This window comes from Spodoptera frugiperda, chromosome 25 (genome assembly GCF_023101765.2).
Source record: "Spodoptera frugiperda isolate SF20-4 chromosome 25, AGI-APGP_CSIRO_Sfru_2.0, whole genome shotgun sequence".
In the NCBI taxonomy this organism is placed as follows: domain Eukaryota; kingdom Metazoa; phylum Arthropoda; class Insecta; order Lepidoptera; family Noctuidae; genus Spodoptera; species Spodoptera frugiperda.
This window is the reverse complement of record NC_064236.1, coordinates 6532198-6558781: the sequence shown is the minus strand read 5'-3', so window position 1 is coordinate 6558781 and position 26584 is coordinate 6532198. Positions and strand designations below refer to the sequence as shown.

Here is a 26584-nt window from a genome sequence, read left to right as displayed (position 1 = left end):
TTTACCGGCGCCCTCGCACGAGCCACCTGAACAAACAATACTTTAATTCCATTAGTTTCCGGATTTACAGAGATTTGTTGTCTGAAAAGGGAAGCAACTCTTTCACCGCAAGGTTTTTGTTATTGGCCACGTAACTTTAATTGAAACATATTGAATTTCACTTGTGACAGTCTTACGGACCGCCATTTCCAATTATCTTGAGTGCTACTGGCTATTTCATATCATATATTGTATATCAAATAGCGCAAGAGTTCTCCTAGAAAATATTTTAAAAAGGTGACATAGTCATTGAAGTCCTAACACACTTCGAACACGTGTGTGATCAGAATCATAATAATACTTCACTTTTATCTCCGTCGCCATCTGCGTTTGAATAAGTGACTGAGGAAAAGTAACATTGACCATCTTAAAATATAAAATTTTCATTCCATTTAGCTTTCTACAAATAAGAAAATTCATTCAAAAATATATCTTCGAATAGAGGTTTATTTTCTGGCGGCGAAATATTAGAAATCAAACAAGCGTACCTCTACGGTAATGTAACTAGGAGTCTAAACAAGAGAAGGTAGGGTTCTTCTCTAGGCCTGTAAATCCGCAAAGCGCCAAGCCATTTTCCACGCTCGGTAAACTTAGAAACTGGGCCAAAGTAGGCTTTTGTGAAATATACAGGAAATTCTCCTCGCTCCCTCACTATATTACGTGCTTAAGAACTATTTCCTTGGCAGTTACTACCCGCTATAGAATAAAAATGAAAAGTTCGGCCATGTAATTGACTGGAAATGTGTGTCAATTATTGACGAGTCAGTTTTGTCCACAGCTCCAGATATGCGAGACCGATGGCATCGAAGAATTGTCCGACGAGGAGTCACCGACTGGCGGACGCCGCCGCCTCGTTGTTGTGAAGACGTTGTGGCGCGGCTGCCATAGCGAAGTGAAGTAAGTAGTCGCGCAGCTCTTTTACTGGTGTAGGAAATAATTACTTTAATCACGAACCATTCGAACCTTTACAATATGATCTGTATAGACTCTCAGGACGACACCAATAAGCAGCACTAAATGAATGATTTTGTTATAGAGCGGCATTTGCTCGCGAGGCTACATGGGGTGCAGGTTTGAAGCACCCACAGCTAGCCAGGGTGCTCGGCTTGAGTTTGCTCGAACCACCATGCGCAGCCCTAGATCGCGGAGATGCCGCTCCCCTCCCTACGATTTTGAGATCCGAACGGAAATTGAGGTGAGTTTCAATTTTTCAATTTAAAATTTAACATTTCACAACGTCACGCTTCGATACTTAACATACTCGTGTTCTTGCAGTTACTCCAGCCTCATACACGTGTGTTGCCAAATTGCCGCCGGCATGAAATACCTAGAATCCTTCGAACTAGTCCATCGCGATTTAGCAGCTCGGTGAGTACAATTTATATTTTTTTAAATTCACACTTTAATACCCCAAACGATTTTGCTTTAATATTCGTAGGTACTCTCTATTTTCACGTTAAATGTAGAAAAATGTTATTATAGCAAATAATTTAGGTTTTTAGAAGGCCATGATTCATATTTTTGATAAATTGTACGTATTCATTTAGGTAGAAAAACACAAAGAATAAAGTTTTGCGAGAAAAATCGTTAATACGATGTAAGTTCGTGTCGTGCGGTAGGATCTAAGTGTATAATACTATAATACCATACTTTACATCGTTATACAGGACTATTGTGAATACAAAATTAAAAAATCCCATTTAAAATTGTAAATCATATTTTTGGTGGTATACAAAGTCAGTTCCAGTTGATAATAATAATACAATAAAAAGGACCCCCTCGTTTGCTTCTTTTACAAAATATCAGGAGTAAGGCTCGCCCGCAATGCGGATTCTGGTATCAAACCGAATGTAGTGGGAAGATGAAAAATACAAAATTTATTCAATCTATAACCGTTGTTAGCTCATAATCTGGAACTACTGCACTTATTCTCAATTGTTAAGAACTTTGACATCTCAAATCATTTTAATAAGATTGTTTCAAGAACAATATTTTAAGTACATCACCGATTTTTTAACCGACTTCTTTATAGATATCGTTGATTTTCAAATATAAATCTTAGCATTTTCTATTTTGAACTAAAAATTTCGTGGTAGAAACTAAAACCATATTGATTAACATATTATATTTGACTTGAGACATTATTTGAGTGAGCAGATTATTTAGTCTAAATAAATAGATAGAGATAGGCATAAATATTTAACAATTTGTATTTCTACAGTAATGTGACCGTGACCGAAGATCTCCATGTAAAAGTATCGGACTACGCTATGTTTTGTGAAGAGTTCGTGACCGACTACCACGTTATGGCTGACGGGTCCCGTATACCGCTTCGCTGGATGGCCTGGGAAAGCTTGCTGATGGTAATTTATTCCATTCTATTATTTTCTAGCACTAACATTATGAAACAAACTACGAGTATCTACAGTTACTTTTTGGACTAGTTAAGTTATGTTATTAGTCGATTGTACAGCAGCCATCTGGCCAAACGACTACACATTTGGAGCGGTGGCTGTACAAGTGGCTGTCGTGTAACGTGTCGCGGGTTCGATTCCCGCACGGAACAATTGTTTGTGTGATCCACAGATTGTCGTTTTGGGTCTGGGTGTCATGTGTATGTTTATAGACACACCCATGACACAGGAGGAAATACTATGTGGGGCAATATTTCTAAGAAAATAAAATTTAAAATTTTCACATCAGATTTTCGATATTGTGTCAAAACAATAAAGTAGATTTTTGAATTAATTTTGATCATTTTGTTTTTCCTCATCAGGGCATGTGCTCGCCAGCTAGCGACGTTTGGTCGTTCGGAGTAACCGTTTGGGAAGTCCTGACATACTGCTCGGCTAAACCATTTGAAGAAATGAACGACGACCAGGTAAGATAACAGTTTCTTCGTTTAGTTTCCTTAACTTTTTTTGTTAGGAAAATAGTTCAGAAACTTGTGCGGGGTAATAGAAAGTGGAATCCTTATCTAAACTAATAACTAAGTGGTCTTGTCTAAATTATACAATTTCTAGTTTATTTAGTAAGGATTAATTTATTAGAGAATCACATCAGAAGGTCGTTTTGATTGAGGAAGGTGTCCCTTGTGAACAGGTGGTCGCTAATGCCAGCGAGTGGCGTTGCGGCGGTCGTGGCGCCCGCGTGCCTGCCGCGCCGCCCCCGCGCTGCCGCCGCGAGCTCTACGACCTGATGCACGAGTGCTGGCGCCGCGAGCCCATGCAGCGCCCCCGCTTCCACGACTTACACCGATTCCTCGAACGAATGACCCACGGCTACAAGCCCCCCAACAACCGCTAAACACCAACGATTCTTCGCAAAATGAAGCAGGTTGGCTCGATACTCGATTGATATTTATTTGATGTACGATTGCATTGCTCTAAGATTTATTGCATAAATATTTACCCGAGCTTCGTAAATTTCAATATAATAAATACATGTTAATAGGTTAAGGACACGTAGCATATCCACAGCTTTTAATCGTCATTCCTGTATTAATATTTCACAGACTGCAAATATTATACTATGTAAACGGCAGTATTATCTAAAACAGTATTAAAATTAAGGCATTTTATTAGACTCTAAGATTGTACGTGCTAAGTGCCGTACCGCTTTGCAATTTTTCGTGTATTTGTGGCACGGCCATTTAGGTGACCGGGTCATGAGTAGGCGGATATAGCGATACCCGTAATGGGACTTATATATTCAAAGATCTCAAAAACAGCGATAGCACCTATGTTATATATTGGTCATCGTTGTTTTACAACTAGGAATAGATTTCTGATTGGCGCTTAAGGTAGGAACGAACATCTTTATGTAATCCCATTCTGCGTTTAGGATACTAGCGAATCTTTGAGTATTGCAACGCGAAACAGAAATTTATTTGTAGCGAAGGTACCGAGGTGACTACCAATATTATTGTTTGCTTTCATGCCAGTCATTTAATCCACGGTATGCCGGAACGCCGATAGATCTTCGCGAGTCTTTTCTATTGTAACTCATATACCGGCAAACAAGATGTTAATCACTACGATTTAATTAAGGTATCCTCGCATAGTAATGTTGGTAGGGGCGTCGTCACTGCGTAATTTTTCACGCTGTACCCAGCGCCCTTCGCCTAGCGCTCCCATGATCTTCCACTATCACCGCCTCTACGGCAAATCCCTAAACTTCAGGTCACTACGTCAATATGCGAAAACACTTGTATTTTAATCGAAGCACTGTAATGTATTTACTTATTACCAGCACTTGTCAGTCTAAGAGTTGGAATTCGCGGGTTGTTGCTGTTTCGCGTATTGAGGTAGAGGTCTTCTGGATCAGAAGCTGACTGCGCGTTGAAATTGAGTATACTCAATTAGGAATCACATATATAACTTGTGCCCGGTCCATATAATCACCCGGGTGCAAAATGATTCTCTAGTGGGTTGCTAAGAACGTGGCGCGCAGACAGCCTCTGTTCTATAGTATATCCAAAATCTAACTCCTATTTTTTTAATCTGTTTTAAATGTTAAGGTTGTATACTTCGGAGGTGATTAACCTCCAGGGCAATATTCGCCCCCTGTGCTTCTTGTTTTCTTGGTAACTGGCACATGATATAGGTTGGAATCACACCTGCCTCCGTAAATATCGATGTAACAAAGCGAATTTTAGAGAGAGAGAGAGTGAGATAATATGTATTTTAGTAACGTGAGCACGGTCGTGTTTCGGCCGGAAAAAGGCCAATAAAATTGAACGGAGATTTTTCTATTATTGCTTTAAACTCAATATTTTCGGATGCGGCATGTGATCTTAGGTCACAAGGTTTACAAATGCCGAATTACTAAAATTATTCTAGTATCAGGTCTTGCCATGTGCTCCCATGATTACATCTCATAGTCATAAACAAAAGATGTTTCAATGTCACAGTGAATAACGCAACCGTTTAACATGCATTTACCCTATCTATGTAAGAACTAGTAATACCCCTTCACTTCGCCCCAAATTCATCGACAGCAGTACCTATTTCTCTTTGCATTATTATCGATAGATGTGTATTATAAATACTTAATTAAGCACTACACACTAATAAAGTATCGTAACACGGTTTAAAGGATTAGGCCACATAACTAAATTATTACTCACATCGGAAAATTCCATTCACGATTTCAATTCCTAAAACTGATTCGAAGCAAAAAGTTTGTGCATACGGCGCGGCGTAGCACGCTCGAACCATCATGTAGTAATAAATCACTCACTCCTCCTTGCCAAGCAGTTGCCTATTTCAGTCTATTGGCCATTTGATGCGTTTCATCTATAAACGGACAATCCGTCAGCTATTTTGGAACAAGGCTACTTGCCTGATAACTACCAAATTAAAACATAAAAATTTCTCAAAAGTTCCGTACCATAGAGCTCTAGTAGGTAAAATAAACACCCAGAAAAACTGATTGGTTTTCGAACTTAGATTGTATTAAGAAACTCCTTGGGTTGTGAATAAATATAACATTTTTTGCATAGAAAAGGCGTTTTAGTCCTGGTAGTAAAACATACCGAATCGCTGTCAAAGCTGAGCCGCAACATCTCGCGGGCTTTGGCAGCAAATAAATAGTTGCTATAGGTACAGTTAGGTAGGTTTTGTAAAAAAAAATATAAAACTGGCTACATTGCGACTAGACTTAAATAAAGACATTGCAACATACCACATAGTGTAGGCTAAGTTTGGTCTTTCGGTGCGGAACTTTTCAAATACTTAAACACCCACTTGGTAATATCATCTAGGTCACTAATCAGAGCTGCGCCGCGCTGTATGTCTTCTAACTACCATCATGTTATAGTACCACATAGTAATGAATACTTGCGAACCGTTTTAGGAAGGTGTTATCGTCTAGTTTGCACTAGTTTAACACCCCGTCGCCCCCCGCTCCGCGATACCTTGAAGGTGCCCATTCTGCTGACATCCTGCAAGAGGGTTAGTTTACATAAACCTAATGTGTTTACATACTTCGATGAAAAGGGGTGCTTGCTGTTCTTCAATTAACTATTAAGTTATATGTGTCTTCTTGTAATTCCCTTGATATGAGCTAGTGTCGAGACAGAGAGGTATAGAAAGTATAATTTTATAGGGATCAGTGTTGAAGACGGATCTGCCTTCGTAGGAGGTAGATTTTAGCTAGTCTATAATTAGGATAAATACTAGTTAGTGTTGCCACATTAGTTAAGTTAGTTAGGAACACCGTGTTTAATGTAACTAGTACATTGAAGCACTCTCTTATTATTTCCGTAACCTTTGATTTTACCCAGTCTTTAGTTTCTTTGGTATTAGGTATGATTTGGTAGGATTAATTAGTATGTAAGTAGTTAGAGTCTTGTATTTTTATTTTGAAGCAGTTTGCGATAATATTGTTTAGCTTGCCCAATTTAATCTAAAAAAAAACCTTATCGGTGCGTGTTAATGAATGGGTTGTCTTTCATTGGGTTTAACTGATTTGGTATCTAAGTAACTATGTAATGCATTTATCTCTATGTACTCTGCTATATGCCTCACACCATGACACAAACTGTCTTCTCTGAGCACTTCCTTGACATGTTTCCATATCTTCTTCGACTCATTCATTAACACCATTAACCATTTCGATACTGATCCCCTAATGTATTACCGTAAACAATAGGAAATTCGTTTTTAAGAATAATTGAAAGGCTTTGTTATTATAATTTTCGTATTTAATTTCGATGAACTATGATTTTTTCAAACGCGTGCGTTCATAGACGAGCAATACCCAGATCTATGATAGTTGTAAGAGAGAAACATAGTATATTATATATTTTTTTGAAATCCAACACGAGATCTAATACGTTGGTATGTTCGGTACATTGCAAACGCTCTGTAGATGTAAGTTTCTCGTAGCTGTATTATTTCAGTGAGTCGTAGCCCGATGAGTGTCTCCTCACTGTAGGTTAAGGTCTAGGGTAAGGATAGTGATGTACTGATTACCACCACAATTGGCAATGACTAAGGTATACGGTATACGGTACGTACGAACGGGAATACCAACTTTCAAGCGATATTCGTTCATATTACGAATACGTACGAACTTCGTACTGTTACAAAAATTCGAATACGAAGATCAGTATGCTATGCCGACACACGGATTATGACTTTATTAATCTCATGGCGTTTTATAAAAATATATTGACTTAAAATATTTTATGAAAGATCAAACGCCATACGGATACGACTTGCGCGTGCCATGTGTATTTTATGAATAACTCCGGTTTTCTAATGAAAATTGGCATGAAAATAACTAAATAGGTTCATACCTATATACACCTACATATACATAGGTAAATTAAATTTATTCTATCTAGACCTGTTATTATTAAACGTAAGTAACTTGAAATTTCGAAGTTCACATGAAAATAGCCAAATATATTATAGCTAAGTATTAATTATATTCTTTAAAGAGTCAGAAAAAAATGTTTGGTATCTTTTTACTAAACAAGTGGACAATAGACTTACACATGGCTACGCAAAAATACTCTAAAAGAAACATATCTTTTAGAGTGGACGAAATAACATCTTCTTCGTCCAAAAACATGACGACCAGTGAATCACAGTAGGATCATAAGTTAGGTTTAAACGTAATTTTAGGAGACTGCAATACAAGTCTGATACGGTGGGTAAAAGTTATAAGTACTAATAAGTAGAATAAGGAAAACGATACGAGCTACTATTTTGATAAAATGGAGATTGAATGTAAGGCAACGAATGACAGTTGATGAGTAAAAGAGATGATGAAAGAAAGGGACATAAAATTTGTATATATAGATATAACTTTTTTATATTAATTAAGTATGTAATAATAATGATAACGAACTCAATGTGGTTTATAGTAGTGTGTAGTTATATGTTTATTTTTGGTACGAAAGGTTGTATGATTGACATGAGTGGCGGATGGCTGACATTGTAATATGTCATGCCATGTACGACTGTATTGTACCCTTAATACGAGTTTCCTTTACGTTTAAAGTGATCGAAATGACCGAGCGTACGGCGCTCTCATTGGTTGATTGTTATAAACGTAAAGAAAACTTATACTAACGGTAGTGTAAATGCATTTATATTTACGTTTTTAGGATAAATAGGGTAAGATAGAGATAGATAAGGTAAAGCAAAGGATTGAAAAAAAAGAATGAAAATCTGGGCTCAATGTATGTAGATAAAATGGTGGTAGATATAAGAATTATGTTTTTGTTTCGTCTGAAAAGCGATGTACGAATGATGGCACTCTATAGTGCCATGCTATGAATGAGTATGTGAGTGTCATGGTTCCTTTAATTTTCTTAGGATACTTAGGATAATTCATAAAAGTAAGTTAGCTGTTAGAGACCTTTGTATATAATGATAGTGAAATAATTCAATCAGATTTAATATACGGCCTAATTAGTTGTGTTAGGAAACTCTGAATTATGTAATACAAAATATACAACTCAGAGCATCCTGACAAAGTAGTGAGTAGAATAGAGATGATGAACGAAAGTTGTATGGAAGACAGATGGATGATTGCCTGCCATGACTTCTGCCCATTAAACTTATAACACTTTAAAGAGCAGAATTGATGTTGAGTTATGCCATGCATTTTTGTAAGAAATAAGTAAGTTTAAGTATCAAGAAGCAATAACCCAAGTGTAACCCACCGTAAACATCATAATATTTGCCACGCGCTGCAGTCTCATTAGTTATTTAAAATACAAATAGTTAACAGATTAGTTTTTAGGTTAACTAATCAGATTGGATATACGTACGTGCGTTTAATAATCTCACCATTTAGTTATAGAAACAGCAATATAATTTAAGTGAATTTATAAATGATGGAGAACGTATGAGTTAAGCGTAGGACAGACCGTCAACTAGCGAGTGAATACGCGACTCAGTTTACATTGCTGATATACACCAACTATATTCAGCGAAACATCATCAGCATCAGCTTTTAAAGGTCCCCTGATGGATGTAACCCTCTTTCATAGAGCGCCACAACACACGATTCCAAGCCATCTACATCCAACTACCGGTTATACTACCCTACGGCAAATAGCCGTGTGGTTCCCGGCAGAGGAGAATTGGGCCACTCCATGTCATCCTAGGAGGTCGTAAGAGGCGACTCAGGGATTTCGGGGTTTTATGATCTTAACCCCAAGCTAGACTACCCAGAGAGGCCGGTGTTGGGCGCAGCAACACCATATAGTCTAGTTATCTATAGTCACCAACCAACACAACAAAGTGACTATGCGCAAATTCATCATTACCAACATAGAATCACATATGTAGATAGTCATAGACCTACTAAACATTTATCGGTTCGCTCAGATCCTCGCTAGCTAAGATATGTTCTACGCTCTAGGCATGCCAGTGTGAAGATTTGAATGTAACGAATGAGTAACACCGCTTCATACCTCATAGTTAGTAAGTCGTAGGTTATACGTATTTATAGAAAAATACGAAAGCGCAGGAGACACGTTAGAGTGTTGGTGTGGAAGCGCCGAGTGAATGTGATGGTTGATTAGTTGTAGGCACTTTAGGCATAATTTAATATAAGTGGTATGATAGAGGATGAATAAATGACTTGAGGAAAGAATCTGCGACAGGGATTAGTCCATTAGCGTAGTCTGTAATGCTAGCTTCTAGTAAAAACAAGCAATAATCCGACAACCGTAGATCAGGACCCCTTTGCGTGCCAATTGCCGCAGGAACCTGATAAGAAGTAGCTGAGTAGAATAGGCGCAGCAGAGAGAAGACGAATGAGGAAGGAAATAAGGTCAAAAAATATTGTATGCGTGACGTATGAGAGCCTGGAAATTAGGAAATGCACGTATTTATATTTAACATGATTACTGTTAACATTTTTAGAATAATTAGGTCGTAATTAGTTTTAAGTAGTGGTAGGGAAAGAGTTTCGGGCTAAATGTGTAAATGAGTTTAGGTAATAATCATATAGGTTAGTGATAACGGATAAATAATTGTAGTTATATATGATAGGTTTACTTACTGGTTGTGCGCGACGTATGAAAGATTTGATGTATGGGCCAATATACAGAAATAAAGGCGAAATGTATTAAAATAATTAATTAAGTGTAAAAGTTAAAAAATGTCGTATATTAAATCTGATTGTATGCACTATGGGATAAGTTATAATATTATTATAATATAATATACATTATGTAAGGATTATTAATTTTTTTATGGAACGAAACAACGAATGTTAGGATACGGTTGAAAGAGATATGGGTGAATGTGTGTATGCTTGAAAATCTTATAATAAATATATATTTATACTTAGGATTAATAGAGACGGGTTAGGTATTTTATTACTTGAATTCTATCAAGCAATAAAAACTTAATCGTAAAGAAAATTGTAAATATGTAGCAGTTTAGCTATAGTTAGTTATTAATCACGGTTGAGATCACTCCCAAACTTCCCTTGATTAGAATAATGTGTGAATGGACGATATGAATGAGAAACAAAATTTTAGATTTTAAGTAGTTCAATAAGGTATATGGCGACCTAGGAAGACTTGGCAGTATATACCACGAGACGTAAGAGGGGTATAATATAATATATATTTATATAATTATATGAGATTAGGTATTTATTTATAAAAAATATCTATTTACATTTAAAAATCTGATTAAAATTAAAGACACAACTAATTTATTTATTTTAAACGCAGTGTAATCTTTTTACAATTGAACAAAATATTGCCAGCAGAATTAATGTTGTTTTTATACATTTAGATGAAAAAGTATTGATATGAGTCAGTGGTATGTGTTAGTACAAGTCTCCAGTGTTGCCATATGTGATGGCAGCTAAAACTTCCCGTACCTGAATAGCTATTACTTAGGTTATACTAGAGATAGGTGATTCACCTGGTATTTGTTTTGTGGTGGTGTTAGTACATTGCTAGGTAGACATTATGTTTTGTTGAAGGGGGCTGCAATTTACCGAAACATTTTTAACATGTAAATACTGATACAATAAATCGTACCAAAGTATTATTTACTGTGTTGTAGGAAAGCTAGAAAGTTGCAATATTAGTAATAGCTAGCATAGCATAGTAGTGAAAGTAAGCGTATACATATTTAAAAAACCAATCCCATTACTTTCTACTACTGAAGTTGCTAGGTCAATATTGAATCCTAACTCCGGTCACGCACTTGCGTGCAAACACGACAGCGAAACTTAAATATTCAGGCTAGTGGTAATTGTAGCAAAAACAAATTAGGAAGTCTGGTAGTTTACCCATGAATAATAGAGTTGCTGATACAACGAACCGGGGATATAAACGTTTCAAAGTTAAGACGGAGTTAGGTGGAGGTGGTTTCCATGCGATAGTTGGTGTTATTCTATGCGTCGGTAGCGTGACTAGAAGTGCCACCGATCTAATTAGGATCCTGTGTGAGATGGCGCAGTGTTCACACGCGGCCACACAGCCGCGCCGGCGCACACAAGCGCATCACACACCGCTGCCGGCTGGAATGTTGAGTCAACAAAAGAGCGTGCCCCTGTTGTATTTTCATTAAGAACGAACAAACAGAGTGAATTAGTGAACCGCGGCCACCTGTATACGGCCCCAGTTTGCCACATACTCTCAGATATGGCCTTTCCGCGTTACGACTGTGTTTAAACTGCCTCCATATGTGTTTTGTTACTTTTAATTAGTCTTTGTTAAATCTTCAAAGAAGCTGCTCGTCTGCTCGCGTTTTATCTTCTCTATATTATTCCCTCTTCTCCATTCTTCCTTCCTACCTTCCATAGGAATATTATTATTACTACTCGTATGAAGTACGCTGGGTGTGAAATGATATTGCTATTATTTACTCTGTATTTCTACGGCAGATGGACGTTGATTTTTGGTATTGTATCGTATATTTGTTAATATCTTGTTATCTATTTTCGTGTAGCTTTGGCCACGATATTTATGAGAACAATACTATTACGTAAAGGCAAATATCACACACATCTGTTTCTGTATAAATATAGACGAAATATCAATTGGTACCTGTCTCCAAGTGGTAACTTGTACTTCTAAATAATCTGATTCGATTAAATAGGTATGAAATGCATCATAATATTATGTAGCTACAAACATCTAACAATACGTATTGTGCAGTGAAATCGGGCTAACCAGCATACGTAGTTATCTAAAGGCCATACTGTCTCAAGCTCGAATGTGTCTGTCTTCAGTGATTAGCCGTCGGCACTAATCACTTAAGCTATGTTCGATGATGGGTGAATACCTAACACAATACACACACACACTGCAGCTCGAACCTTAATGCTTAGGTACCTAGAAACCGACTTAAGTTTTTCCATTTTACTTAAGTACCGCTTCAAATAAGGGAGGCGTATCGCTTGATTGAAAATTTATGATTAATCTGAATACAATGTAAAGATTAGCCCCCAACTGTGGCCGGCTCTCCATTATAAATATTACATGATATTATTTTCTGCTGATGTTAGGGTACACAGAGATTTCGGTTAAACCAAATTACCTTTCCTAAAGTTGAACGATTTCGAATATTAATTTGCATTCTAAATTGAATGTTATCCAATGATCGTTAGGATGTTTATTAATATAGATACTCTATATTATTATACTACCTTTTTTAAACTTTGTTGCATACTCAGAATTTCTCCTGTTTCCTGGGTGCATACAAATTCACATAGGTACAGATCGCACCCATATGCGCAACGATTTGCGGATCACACAAAGAGTTGTTCCGTGCGTGAATCGAATCCGAATTTATATTTTAAAGAGACTTTAAAGAGGTGACATAGTGCCACATGTCCAAGCAGCCACTCAATCGAGTAACACTCGCACAGAGTGGGAGTCGCAGAGTGTTGGTCTACAAAAATGCCCATAAAAATTGATTACTGACCGTAGCAAGAAAATGCAATCTGGCTCAGTCCCCCCCGACGGGCGGCGGCGGTCTCACCACCCGCCAACAACACGGTTTAATAGCTTGGGGCGTTTATTTTTCATATTTTTATTATATTAACGACGTACCCAGTCAATGTGTGCGGTACCGCTACTCAAATTAAATTTTAAATTGCCCAGCGAAGTGCGCTGTGTAAACGGCAAAACTTCTTCAACTAACAAATTAATTTTAACACGAGTTTGAAAATAAAATTTCATTCTCATTGAAGGTTTGAAACCTACAAAAAATCCAAATCGAATCTGGTGCTGGTAATGGAACGAACGACAAAAAAAAATAAAAGGGTAGACAGAGCACTTAGTCTCTTTGTTCACGGAGCGATATTAAAAAATAATTACTGTGTACATAACAAGCTTTAATTTATTCAAATGGAGTTTCATTTGCATATAATTCATTATAAAATGTAGGAATTTTAAATGATGGACGAGTCCTCGTTGCTTATTATAACGTAATTACTTATATACTATATAATATAACGGAGTTACTTATATTCACTTACAGCAAACAGAACAGGTTGGTCAACGCTCAATCAATAACCCACACATTTTATTTAGTTTACAATGTTTATAATCTATTAGCTAAACAAATATTATTATCAATTTTATACTTTACACAGCGCGCGGAAGGTACTTCGTAAATTACGAAATCACATTAGTTTTCGCCCCTCTCGGCGAGGGAGCAGATTAGGCTTTTTTCTCTCGTACCCTCAATTCTCAAGGACAATAATACTTGACCTAATGTAAACATAATTCACCGCAAAATTTAGGGGAAGAATGCCGCATCGGCTTGTTACCCATGATAATAGTGGGGCTTCTACGGAAGATTCCATTATTATTCTTTCAATAAAACATTTAAAGCTCTCGAATGTAATATAAAAGAAAATATTTATGTTCGTTTCAAGAACTTATACACACATTCAGTGTAATTTTGTTTTGAAATTGTGTTAAGTTTTGATTAGAGGCTAACAGGCTGACCGCGCCAGCCTGGTTCTAAGGCTGGGCTATTTACCGGCGCCCTCGCACGAGCCACCTGAACAAACAATACTTTAATTCCATTAGTTTCCGGATTTACAGAGATTTGTTGTCTGAAAAGGGAAGCAACTCTTTCACTGCAAGGTTTTTGTTATTGGCCACGTAACTTTAATTGAAACATATTGAATTTCACTTGTGACAGTCTTACGGACCGCCATTTCCAATTATCTTGAGTGCTACTGGCTATTTCATATCATATATTGTATATCAAATAGCGCAAGAGTTCTCCTAGAAAATATTTTAAAAAGGTGACATAGTCATTGAAGTCCTAACACACTTCGAACACGTGTGTGATCAGAATCATAATAATACTTCACTTTTATCTCCGTCGCCATCTGCGTTTGAATAAGTGACTGAGGAAAAGTAACATTGACCATCTTAAAATATAAAATTTTCATTCCATTTAGCTTTCTACAAATAAGAAAATTCATTCAAAAATATATCTTCGAATAGAGGTTTATTTTCTGGCGGCGAAATATTAGAAATCAAACAAGCGTACCTCTACGGTAATGTAACTAGGAGTCTAAACAAGAGAAGGTAGGGTTCTTCTCTAGGCCTGTAAATCCGCAAAGCGCCAAGCCATTTTCCACGCTCGGTAAACTTAGAAACTGGGCCAAAGTAGGCTTTTGTGAAATATACAGGAAATTCTCCTCGCTCCCTCACTATATTACGTGCTTAAGAACTATTTCCTTGGCAGTTACTACCCGCTATAGAATAAAAATGAAAAGTTCGGCCATGTAATTGACTGGAAATGTGTGTCAATTATTGACGAGTCAGTTTTGTCCACAGCTCCAGATATGCGAGACCGATGGCATCGAAGAATTGTCCGACGAGGAGTCACCGACTGGCGGACGCCGCCGCCTCGTTGTTGTGAAGACGTTGTGGCGCGGCTGCCATAGCGAAGTGAAGTAAGTAGTCGCGCAGCTCTTTTACTGGTGTAGGAAATAATAATTACTATAATCACGAACCATTCGAACCTTTACAATATGATCTGTATAGACTCTCAGGACAACACCAATAAGCAGCACTAAATGAATGATTTTGTTATAGAGCGGCATTTGCTCGCGAGGCTACATGGGGTGCAGGTTTGAAGCACCCACAGCTAGCCAGGGTGCTCGGCTTGAGTTTGCTCGAACCACCATGCGCAGCCCTAGATCGCGGAGATGCCGCTCCCCTCCCTACGATTTTGAGATCCGAACGGAAGTTGAGGTGAGTTTCAATTTAAAATTTAAGTAACATAAGCACCTTTTCACAACGTCGCGCTTCGATACTTAACATACTTGTGTTCTTGCAGTTACTCCAGCCTCATACACGTGTGTTGCCAAATTGCCGCCGGCATGAAATACCTAGAATCCTTCGAACTAGTCCATCGCGATTTAGCAGCTCGGTGAGTACAATTTATATTTTTTTAAATTCACACTTTAATACCCCAAACGATTTTGCTTTAACATTCGTAGGTACTATCTATTTTCACGTTAAATGTAGAAAAATGTTATTATAGCAAATAATTTAGGTTTTTAGAAGGCCATGATTCATATTTTTGATAAATTGTACGTATTCATTTAGGTAGAAAACACAAAGAATAAAGTTTTAGGAGAAAAATTTTATGTAAGTTCGTGTTGTGCGGTAGGATCTAAGTGTATAATACTATAATACCATACTTTACATCGTTATACAGGACTATTGTGAATACAAAATTAAAAAATCCCATTTAAAATTGTAAATCATATTTTTGGTGGTATACAAAGTCAGTTCCAGTTGATAATAATAATACAATAAAAAGGACCCCCTCGTTTGCTTCTTTTACAAAATATCAGGAGTAAGGCTCGCCCGCAATGCGGATTCTGGTATCAAACCGAATGTAGTGGGAAGATGAAAAATACAAAATTTATTCAATCTATAACCGTTGTTAGCTCATAATCTGGAACTACTGCACTTATTCTCAATTGTTAAGAACTGGCATTTCAAATCATTTTAGTGAGATTGTTTTAAGAACAATATTTTAGGTACTTTACCCATTTTTTAACCGACTTCTTTATAGATATCGTTGATTTGTCAAATATAAATCTTAGCATTTTCTACTAAACGTACCTGGGTACGTGGTAGAAACTAAAACCATATTGATTAACATTTACATTGATATAAATTTGACTTGAGACATTATTTGAGTGAGCAGATTATTTAGTCTAAATAAATAGATAGAGATAGGCATAAATATTTAACAATTTGTATTTCTACAGTAATGTGACCGTGACCGAAGATCTCCATGTAAAAGTATCGGACTACGCTATGTTTTGTGAAGAGTTCGTGACCGACTACCACGTTATGGCTGACGGGTCCCGTATACCGCTTCGCTGGATGGCCTGGGAAAGCTTGCTGATGGTAATTTATTCCATTCTATTATTTTCTAGCACTAACATTATGAAACAAACTACGAGTATCTACAGTTACTTTTTGGACTAGTTAAGTTATGTTATTAGTCGATTGTACAGCAGCCATCTGGCCAAACGACTACACATTTGGAGCGGTGGCTGTACAAGTGGCTGTCGTGTAACGTGTCGCGGGTTCGATTCCCGCACGGAACAATTGTTTGTGTGATCCACAGATTGTCGTTTTGGGTCTGGGTGTCATGTGTATGTTTATAGACACACCCATGACACAGGAGGAAATACTATGTGGGGCAATATTTCTAAGAAAATAAAATTTAAAATTTTCACATCAGATTTTCGATATTGTGTCAAAACAATAAAGTAGATTTTTGAATTAATTTTGATCATTTTGTTTTTCCTCATCAGGGCATGTGCTCGCCAGCTAGCGACGTTTGGTCGTTCGGAGTAACCGTTTGGGAAGTCCTGACATACTGCTCGGCTAAACCATTTGAAGAAATGAACGACGACCAGGTAAGATAACAGTTTCTTCGTTTAGTTTCCTTAACTTTTTTTGTTAGGAAAATAGTTCAGAAACTTGTGCGGGGTAATAGAAAGTGGAATCCTTATCTAAACTAATAACTAAGTGGTCTTGTCTAAATTATACAATTTCTAGTTTATTTAGTAAGGATTAATTTATTAGAGAATCACATCAGAAGGTCGTTTTGATTGAGGAAGGTGTCCCTTGTGAACAGGTGGTCGCTAATGCCAGCGAGTGGCGTTGCGGCGGACGCGGCGCCCGCGTGCCTGCCGCGCCGCCCCCGCGCTGCCGCCGCGAGCTCTACGACCTGATGCACGAGTGCTGGCGCCGCGAGCCCATGCAGCGCCCCCGCTTCCACGACTTACACCGATTCCTCGAACGAATGACCCACGGCTACAAGCCCCCCAACAACCGCTAAACACCAACGATTCTTCGCAAAATGAAGCAGGTTGGCTCGATACTCGATTGATATTTATTTGATGTACGATTGCATTGCTCTAAGATTTATTGCATAAATATTTACCCGAGCTTCGTAAATTTCAATATAATAATACATGTTAATAGGTTAAGGACACGTAGCATATCCACAGCTTTTAATCGTCATTCCTGTATTAATATTTCACAGACTGCAAATATTATACTATGTAAACGGCAGTATTATCTAAAACAGTATTAAAATTAAGGCATTTTATTAGACTCTAAGATTGTACGTGCTAAGTGCCGTACCGCTTTGCAATTTTTCGTGTATTTGTGGCACGGCCATTTAGGTGACCGGGTCATGAGTAGGCGGATATAGCGATACCCGTAATGGGACTTATATATTCAAAGATCTCAAAAACAGCGATAGCACCTATGTTATATATTGGTCATCGTTGTTTTACAACTAGGAATAGATTTCTGATTGGCGCTTAAGGTAGGAACGAACATCTTTATGTAATCCCATTCTGCGTTTAGGATACTAGCGAATCTTTGAGTATTGCAACGCGAAACAGAAATTTATTTGTAGCGAAGGTACCGAGGTGACTACCAATATTATTGTTTGCTTTCATGCCAGTCATTTAATCCACGGTATGCCGGAACGCCGATAGATCTTCGCGAGTCTTTTCTATTGTAACTCATATACCGGCAAACAAGATGTTAATCACTACGATTTAATTAAGGTATCCTCGCATAGTAATGTTGGTAGGGCGTCGTCACTGCGTAATTTTTCACGCTGTACCCAGCGCCCTTCGCCTAGCGCTCCCATGATCTTCCACTATCACCGCCTCTACGGCAAATCCCTAAACTTCAGGTCACTACGTCAATATGCGAAAACACTTGTATTTTAATCGAAGCACTGTAATGTATTTACTTATTACCAGCACTTGTCAGTCTAAGAGTTGGAATTCGCGGGTTGTTGCTGTTTCGCGTATTGAGGTAGAGGTCTTCTGGATCAGAAGCTGACTGCGCGTTGAAGTTGAGTATACTCAATTAGGAATCACATATATAACTTGTGCCCGGTCCATATAATCACCCGGGTGCAAAATGATTCTCTAGTGGGTTGCTAAGAACGTGGCGCGCAGACAGCCTCTGTTCTATAGTATATCCAAAATCTAACTCCTATTTTTTTAATCTGTTTTAAATGTTAAGGTTGTATACTTCGGAGGTGATTAACCTCCAGGGCAATATTCGCCCCCTGTGCTTCTTGTTTTCTTGGTAACTGGCACATGATATAGGTTGGAATCACACCTGCCTCCGTAAATATCGATGTAACAAAGCGAATTTTAGAGAGAGAGAGAGTGAGATAATATGTATTTTAGTAACGTGAGCACGGTCGTGTTTCGGCCGGAAAAAGGCCAATAAAATTGAACGGAGATTTTTCTATTATTGCTTTAAACTCAATATTTTCGGATGCGGCATGTGATCTTAGGTCACAAGGTTTACAAATGCCGAATTACTAAAATTATTCTAGTATCAGGTCTTGCCATGTGCTCCCATGATTACATCTCATAGTCATAAACAAAAGATGTTTCAATGTCACAGTGAATAACGCAACCGTTTAACATGCATTTACCCTATCTATGTAAGAACTAGTAATACCCCTTCACTTCGCCCCAAATTCATCGACAGCAGTACCTATTTCTCTTTGCATTATTATCGATAGATGTGTATTATAAATACTTAATTAAGCACTACACACTAATAAAGTATCGTAACACGGTTTAAAGGATTAGGCCACATAACTAAATTATTACTCACATCGGAAAATTCCATTCACGATTTCAATTCCTAAAACTGATTCGAAGCAAAAAGTTTGTGCATACGGCGCGGCGTAGCACGCTCGAACCATCATGTAGTAATAAATCACTCACTCCTCCTTGCCAAGCAGTTGCCTATTTCAGTCTATTGGCCATTTGATGCGTTTCATCTATAAACGGACAATCCGTCAGCTATTTTGGAACAAGGCTACTTGCCTGATAACTACCAAATTAAAACATAAAAATTTCTCAAAAGTTCCGTACCATAGAGCTCTAGTAGGTAAAATAAACACCCAGAAAAACTGATTGGTTTTCGAACTTAGATTGTATTAAGAAACTCCTTGGGTTGTGAATAAATATAACATTTTTTGCATAGAAAAGGCGTTTTAGTCCTGGTAGTAAAACATACCGAATCGCTGTCAAAGCTGAGCCGCAACATCTCGCGGGCTTTGGCAGCAAATAAATAGTTGCTATAGGTACAGTTAGGTAGGTTTTGTAAAAAAAAATATAAAACTGGCTACATTGCGACTAGACTTAAATAAAGACATTGCAACATACCACATAGTGTAGGCTAAGTTTGGTCTTTCGGTGCGGAACTTTTCAAATACTTAAACACCCACTTGGTAATATCATCTAGGTCACTAATCAGAGCTGCGCCGCGCTGTATGTCTTCTAACTACCATCATGTTATAGTACCACATAGTAATGAATACTTGCGAACCGTTTTAGGAAGGTGTTATCGTCTAGTTTGCACTAGTTTAACACCCCGTCGCCCCCCGCTCCGCGATACCTTGAAGGTGCCCATTCTGCTGACATCCTGCAAGAGGGTTAGTTTACATAAACCTAATGTGTTTACATACTTCGATGAAAAGGGGTGCTTGCTGTTCTTCAATTAACTATTAAGTTATATGTGTCTTCTTATTCCCTTGATATGAGCTAGTGTCGAGACAGAGAGGTATAGAAAGTATAATTTTATAGGGATCAGTGTTGAAGACGGATCTGCCTTCGTAGGAGGTAGATTTTAGCTAGTCTATAATTAGGATAAATACTAGTTAGTGTTGCCACATTAGTTAAGTTAGTTAGGAACACCGTGTTTAATGTAACTAGTACATTGAAGCACTCTCTTATTATTTCCGTAACCTTTGATTTTACCCAGTCTTTAGTTTCTTTGGTATTAGGTATGATTTGGTAGGATTAATTAGTATGTAAGTAGTTAGAGTCTTGTATTTTTATTTTGAAGCAGTTTGCGATAATATTGTTTAGCTTGCCCAATTTAATCTAAAAAAAACATTATCGGTGCGTGTTAATGAATGGGTTGTCTTTCATTGGGTTTAACTGATTTGGTATCTAAGTAACTATGTAATGCATTTATCTCTATGTACTCTGCTATATGCCTCACACCATGACACAAACTGTCTTCTCTGAGCACTTCCTTGACATGTTTCCATATCTTCTTCGACTCATTCATTAACACCATTAACCATTTCGATACTGATCCCCTAATGTATTACCGTAAACAATAGGAAATTCGTTTTTAAGAATAATTGAAAGGCTTTGTTATTATAATTTTCGTATTTAATTTCGATGAACTATGATTTTTTCAAACGCGTGCGTTCATAGACGAGCAATACCCAGATCTATGATAGTTGTAAGAGAGAAACATAATATATTATATATATTTTTTTGAAATCCAACACGAGATCTAATACGTTGGTATGTTCGGTACATTGCAAACGCTCTGTAGATGTAAGTTTCTCGTAGCTGTATTATTTCAGTGAGTCGTAGCCCGATGAGTGTCTCCTCACTGTAGGTTAAGGTCTAGGGTAAGGATAGTGATGTACTGATTACCACCACAATTGGCAATGACTAAGGTATACGGTATACGGTACGTACGAACGGGAATACCAACTTTCAAGCGATATTCGTTCATATTACGAATACGTACGAACTTCGTACTGTTACAAAAATTCGAATACGAAGATCAGTATGCTATGCCGACACACGGATTATGACTTTATTAATCTCATGGCGTTTTATAAAAATATATTGACTTAAAATATTTTATGAAAGATCAAACGCCATACGGATACGACTTGCGCGTGCCATGTGTATTTTATGAATAACTCCGGTTTTCTAATGAAAATTGGCATGAAAATAACTAAATAGGTTCATACCTATATACACCTACATATACATAGGTAAATTAAATTTATTCTATCTAGACCTGTTATTATTAAACGTAAGTAACTTGAAATTTCGAAGTTCACATGAAAATAGCCAAATATATTATAGCTAAGTATTAATTATATTCTTTAAAGAGTCAGAAAAAAATGTTTGGTATCTTTTTACTAAACAAGTGGACAATAGACTTACACATGGCTACGCAAAAATACTCTAAAAGAAACATATCTTTTAGAGTGGACGAAATAACATCTTCTTCGTCCAAAAACATGACGACCAGTGAATCACAGTAGGATTGTAAGTTAGGTTTAAACGTAATTTTAGGAGACTGCAATACAAGTCTGATACGGTGGGTAAAAGGGTAAAAGTTATAAGTACTAATAAGTAGAATAAGGAAAACGATACGAGCTACTATTTTGATAAAATGGAGATTGAATGTAAGGCAACGAATGACAGTTGATGAGTAAAAGAGATGATGAAAGAAAGGGACATAAAATTTGTATATATAGATATAACTTTTTTATATTAATTAAGTATGTAATAATAATGATAACGAACTCAATGTGGTTTATAGTAGTGTGTAGTTATATGTTTATTTTTGGTACGAAAGGTTGTATGATTGACATGAGTGGCGGATGGCTGACATTGTAATATGTCATGCCATGTACGACTGTATTGTACCCTTAGTATAAGTTTCCTTTACGTTTAAAGTGATCGAAATGACCGAGCGTACGGCGCTCTCATTGGTTGATTGTTATAAACGTAAAGAAAACTTATACTAACGGTAGTGTAAATGCATTTATATTTACGTTTTTAGGATAAATAGACTAAGATAGGTATAGATAAGGTAAAGCAAAGGATTGAAAAAAAAGAATGAAAATCTGGGCTCAATGTATGTAGATAAAATGGTGGTAGATATAAGAATTATGTTTTTGTTTCGTCTGAAAAGCGATGTACGAATGATGGCACTCTATAGTGCCATGCTATGAATGAGTATGTGAGTGTCATGGTTCCTTTAATTTTCTTAGGATACTTAGGATAATTCATAAAAGTAAGTTAGCTGTTAGAGACCTTTGTATATAATGATAGTGAAATAATTCAATCAGATTTAATATACGGCCTAATTAGTTGTGTTAGGAAACTCTGAATTATGTAATACAAAATATACAACTCAGAGCATCCTGACAAAGTAGTGAGTAGAATAGAGATGATGAACGAAAGTTGTATGGAAGACAGATGGATGATTGCCTGCCATGACTTCTGCCCATTAAACTTATAACACTTTAAAGAGCAGAATTGATGTTGAGTTATGCCATGCATTTTTGTAAGAAATAAGTAAGTTTAAGTATCAAGAAGCAATAACCCAAGTGTAACCCACCGTAAACATCATAATATTTGCCACGCGCTGCAGTCTCATTAGTTATTTAAAATACAAATAGTTAACAGATTAGTTTTTAGGTTAACTAATCAGATTGGATATACGTACGTGCGTTTAATAATCTCACCATTTAGTTATAGAAACAGCAATATAATTTAAGTGAATTTATAAATGATGGAGAACGTATGAGTTAAGCGTAGGACAGACCGTCAACTAGCGAGTGAATACGCGACTCAGTTTACATTGCTGATATACACCAACTATATTCAGCGAAACATCATCAGCATCAGCTTTTAAAGGTCCCCTGATGGATGTAACCCTCTTTCATAGAGCGCCACAACACACGATTCCAAGCCATCTACATCCAACTACCGGTTATACTACCCTACGGCAAATAGCCGTGTGGTTCCCGGCAGAGGAGAATTGGGCCACTCCATGTCATCCTAGGAGGTCGTAAGAGGCGACTCAGGGATTTCGGGGTTTTATGATCTTAACCCCAAGCTAGACTACCCAGAGAGGCCGGTGTTGGGCGCAGCAACACCATATAGTCTAGTTATCTATAGTCACCAACCAACACAACAAAGTGACTATGCGCAAATTCATCATTACCAACATAGAATCACATATGTAGATAGTCATAGACCTACTAAACATTTATCGGTTCGCTCAGATCCTCGCTAGCTAAGATATGTTCTACGCTCTAGGCATGCCAGTGTGAAGATTTGAATGTAACGAATGAGTAACACCGCTTCATACCTCATAGTTAGTAAGTCGTAGGTTATACGTATTTATAAAAAATACGAAAGCGCAGGAGACACGTTAGAGTGTTGGTGTGGAAGCGCCGAGTGAATGTGATGGTTGATTAGTTGTAGGCACTTTAGGCATAATTTAATATAAGTGGTATGATAGAGGATGAATAAATGACTTGAGGAAAGAATCTGCGACAGGGATTAGTCCATTAGCGTAGTCTGTAATGCTAGCTTCTAGTAAAAACAAGCAATAATCCGACAACCGTAGATCAGGACCCCTTTGCGTGCCAATTGCCGCAGGAACCTGATAAGAAGTAGCTGAGTAGAATAGGCGCAGCAGAGAGAAGACGAATGAGGAAGGAAATAAGGTCAAAAAATATTGTATGCGTGACGTATGAGAGCCTGGAAATTAGGAAATGCACGTATTTATATTTAACATGATTACTGTTAACATTTTTAGAATAATTAGGTCGTAATTAGTTTTAAGTAGTGGTAGGGAAAGAGTTTCGGGCTAAATGTGTAAATGAGTTTAGGTAATAATCATATAGGTTAGTGATAACGGATAAATAATTGTAGTTATATATGATAGGTTTACTTACTGGTTGTGCGCGACGTATGAAAGATTTGATGTATGGGCCAATATACAGAAATAAAGGCGAAATGTATTAAAATAATTAATTAAGTGTAAAAGTTAAAAAATGTCGTATATTAAATCTGATTGTATGCACTATGGGATAAGTTATAATATTATTATAATATAATATACATTATGTAAGGATTTTTTTTTTTTTTTTGGAACGAAACAACGAATGTTAGGATACGGTTGAAAGATATATGGGTGAATGTGTGTATGCTTGAAAATCTTATAATAAATATATATATTTATACTTAGGATTAATAGAGACGGGTTAGGTATTTTATTACTTGAATTCTATCAAGCAATAAAAACTTAATCGTAAAGAAATTTGTAAATATGTAGTTTAGCTATAGTTAGTTATTAATCACGGTTGAGATCACTCCCAAACTTCCCTTGATTAGAATAATGTGTGAATGGATGATATGAATGAGAAACAAAATTTTTAGATTTTAAGTAGTTCAATAAGGTATATGGCGACCTAGGAAGACTTGGCAGTATATACCACGAACGTAAGAGGAATATAATATAATATATATTTATATATATATGAGATTAGGTATTTATTTATAAAAATATATCTATTTACATTTAAAAATCTGATTATAAAGAAACAAAATTAAATTAACAACTTATTTATTTATTTTAAACAAAATATTGCCAGCAGAATTAATGTTGTTTTTATACATTTAGATGAAAAAATATTGATATGAGTCAGTGGTATGTGTTAGTACAAGTCTCCAGTGTTGCCATATGTGATGGCAGCTAAAACTTCCCGTACCTGAATAGCTATTAATTAGGTTATACTAGAGATATGTGATTCACCTGGTATTTGTTTTGTGGTGGTGTTAGTACATTGCTAGGTAGACATTATGTTTTGTTGAAGGGGGCTGCAATTTACCGAAACATTTTTATATGTAAATACGCTAAATAAATCGTACCAAAGTATTATTTACTGTGTTGTAGGAAAGCTAGAAAGTTGCAATATTAGTAATAGCTAGCATAGCATAGTAGTGAAAGTAGGTGCGTCCACCATAAGTCGTAGTAACATCGGAGCTGGATACTGGCAGCGGAGCGCTGAACTGTTTGTTTATGCTCCGATAATAATTTAGTTGTAGAGGTAGCGACTGTTCTTGTGCCCGCTGCGGCCTGGGCTGTGGTCACCCAGCTCTGGTTTACCGTCGCCGTCGCGGAGCCGTGCCGCAACGTGGCAGCCCTGGCGAACCAGTGGCGCAGCCGTCGCAGCGTACGCGGGACTGCCGCACGCGTGTTGCTCGTATGTTGTCATGTATGAGCCACTCCTCCATTAGAGCCGACGCGTTTACGACTCGTCAAGGGCGGCGGTACACGAGAGCGATAAAAGCCTCGATTCAGACCCAAGTGACACTCTTATAAGTTATAACTGTACAAGGGTCCGATGATGTCGCAGCGGAGGGTGGAACACCACCTGCAGGACCATCTGCCTAGAACGTCGAGCCTCTAAACTAAATCAACAACTTGTAGCGCCCCGGTTCCGATGAGTAGGTCTAAGTATAAGATAGAATAATTATGCATAAGTAGAGTAAGTAGGATAAGTAGTATAAGTTAGGTCTAAGTAGTAAATAGGCGCAACATAACTACGAAACAAGAGTAGAACGCGAATATTTTACGATTTACGTCATCAAATCATCGCTCGCTCTTACTTTAGAGAAGTCTGGGAACAAGAAACAATTATTGCAATCAAACAATCGTTGATATTACTATAGCCCAGTACAGAACAACATTTATTACAAATTATATTGATATCATTGCAAGAAAACTGCACCGCTTATTAATGCTTTGGAAATAAAATTCATAGATTCGAAAATTCTAAAAACCAGTCACAGCTTTGTCCCTGGACTGCTCGTGGGGATAATATGTCAACAGTTCAAAGTTCTTTACTGAAATCCCCAGACACTGTAATAACGAGATACTAAAACATTTCCAAATACAATAAATGGATGAGTCCAAAAAACTTACCGAATATCCAATTGAAAAATAAACTATATCTACTTATACCTACGTGTTAAAATCCGATGACAAACCAATTTGAAAATCCCCAATTTACCAAAATAGACAGTGCTGTTGGATAAAAGTCTTGGAACAGTGACATATTATCCCTAGACCAGTATTATGTTGCGTCAAAACGCTAGATAGTTAAATTTTGTTGAAAGTTGTTACGTTAGTTATCTCAGTAATACCAGCATCAGAATCTATTTATAACATAACCAAAAAGAAACAAAATTAAGGCAAATTTTCTTCTAATCAAGTTCCAAGTCATCCAGATGTCCTTGGGATTAAAACTTACTTAAGCCATTGACTAACAACAAAAAACTGTTGAAGTTGTTACTCTACTAGGGTTGGTCATCATTTTCAACGTTGCGGCTTATATGTTCAGTATTCAACCAACCAATTACACTCAACACTGTAACA

The 26584-nt window shown here is 37.1% G+C and overlaps 1 protein-coding gene across 8 annotated transcripts in view; it reads left to right on the top strand.

The window, feature by feature from the left end:
• LOC118263404 (epithelial discoidin domain-containing receptor 1) overlaps window positions 1–26357 on the top strand; it is a 174041-nt gene extending 147684 nt beyond the window's left edge. For 2 of the 8 annotated variants that reach the window (XM_050704447.1, XM_050704441.1), the window contains 7 exons: window positions 818–936; window positions 1076–1234; window positions 1315–1407; window positions 2261–2402; window positions 2816–2920; window positions 3142–10921; window positions 24934–26357. In XM_050704447.1, the coding sequence (XP_050560404.1) occupies window positions 818–936; window positions 1076–1234; window positions 1315–1407; window positions 2261–2402; window positions 2816–2920; window positions 3142–3345 (822 nt within the window). In that variant the 3' untranslated portion in view covers window positions 3346–10921; window positions 24934–26357. Of the gene's footprint in view, window positions 1–817; window positions 937–1075; window positions 1235–1314; window positions 1408–2260; window positions 2403–2815; window positions 2921–3141; window positions 10922–14836; window positions 14956–15097; window positions 15257–15341; window positions 15435–16287; window positions 16430–16842; window positions 16948–17168; window positions 18136–24933 lie in introns of those variants that run through there. The other 6 variants (XM_050704445.1, XM_050704446.1, XM_035575361.2 and 3 more) reach the window with 6 other exon arrangements.
• Window positions 26358–26584: the final 227 nt, after the last annotated feature.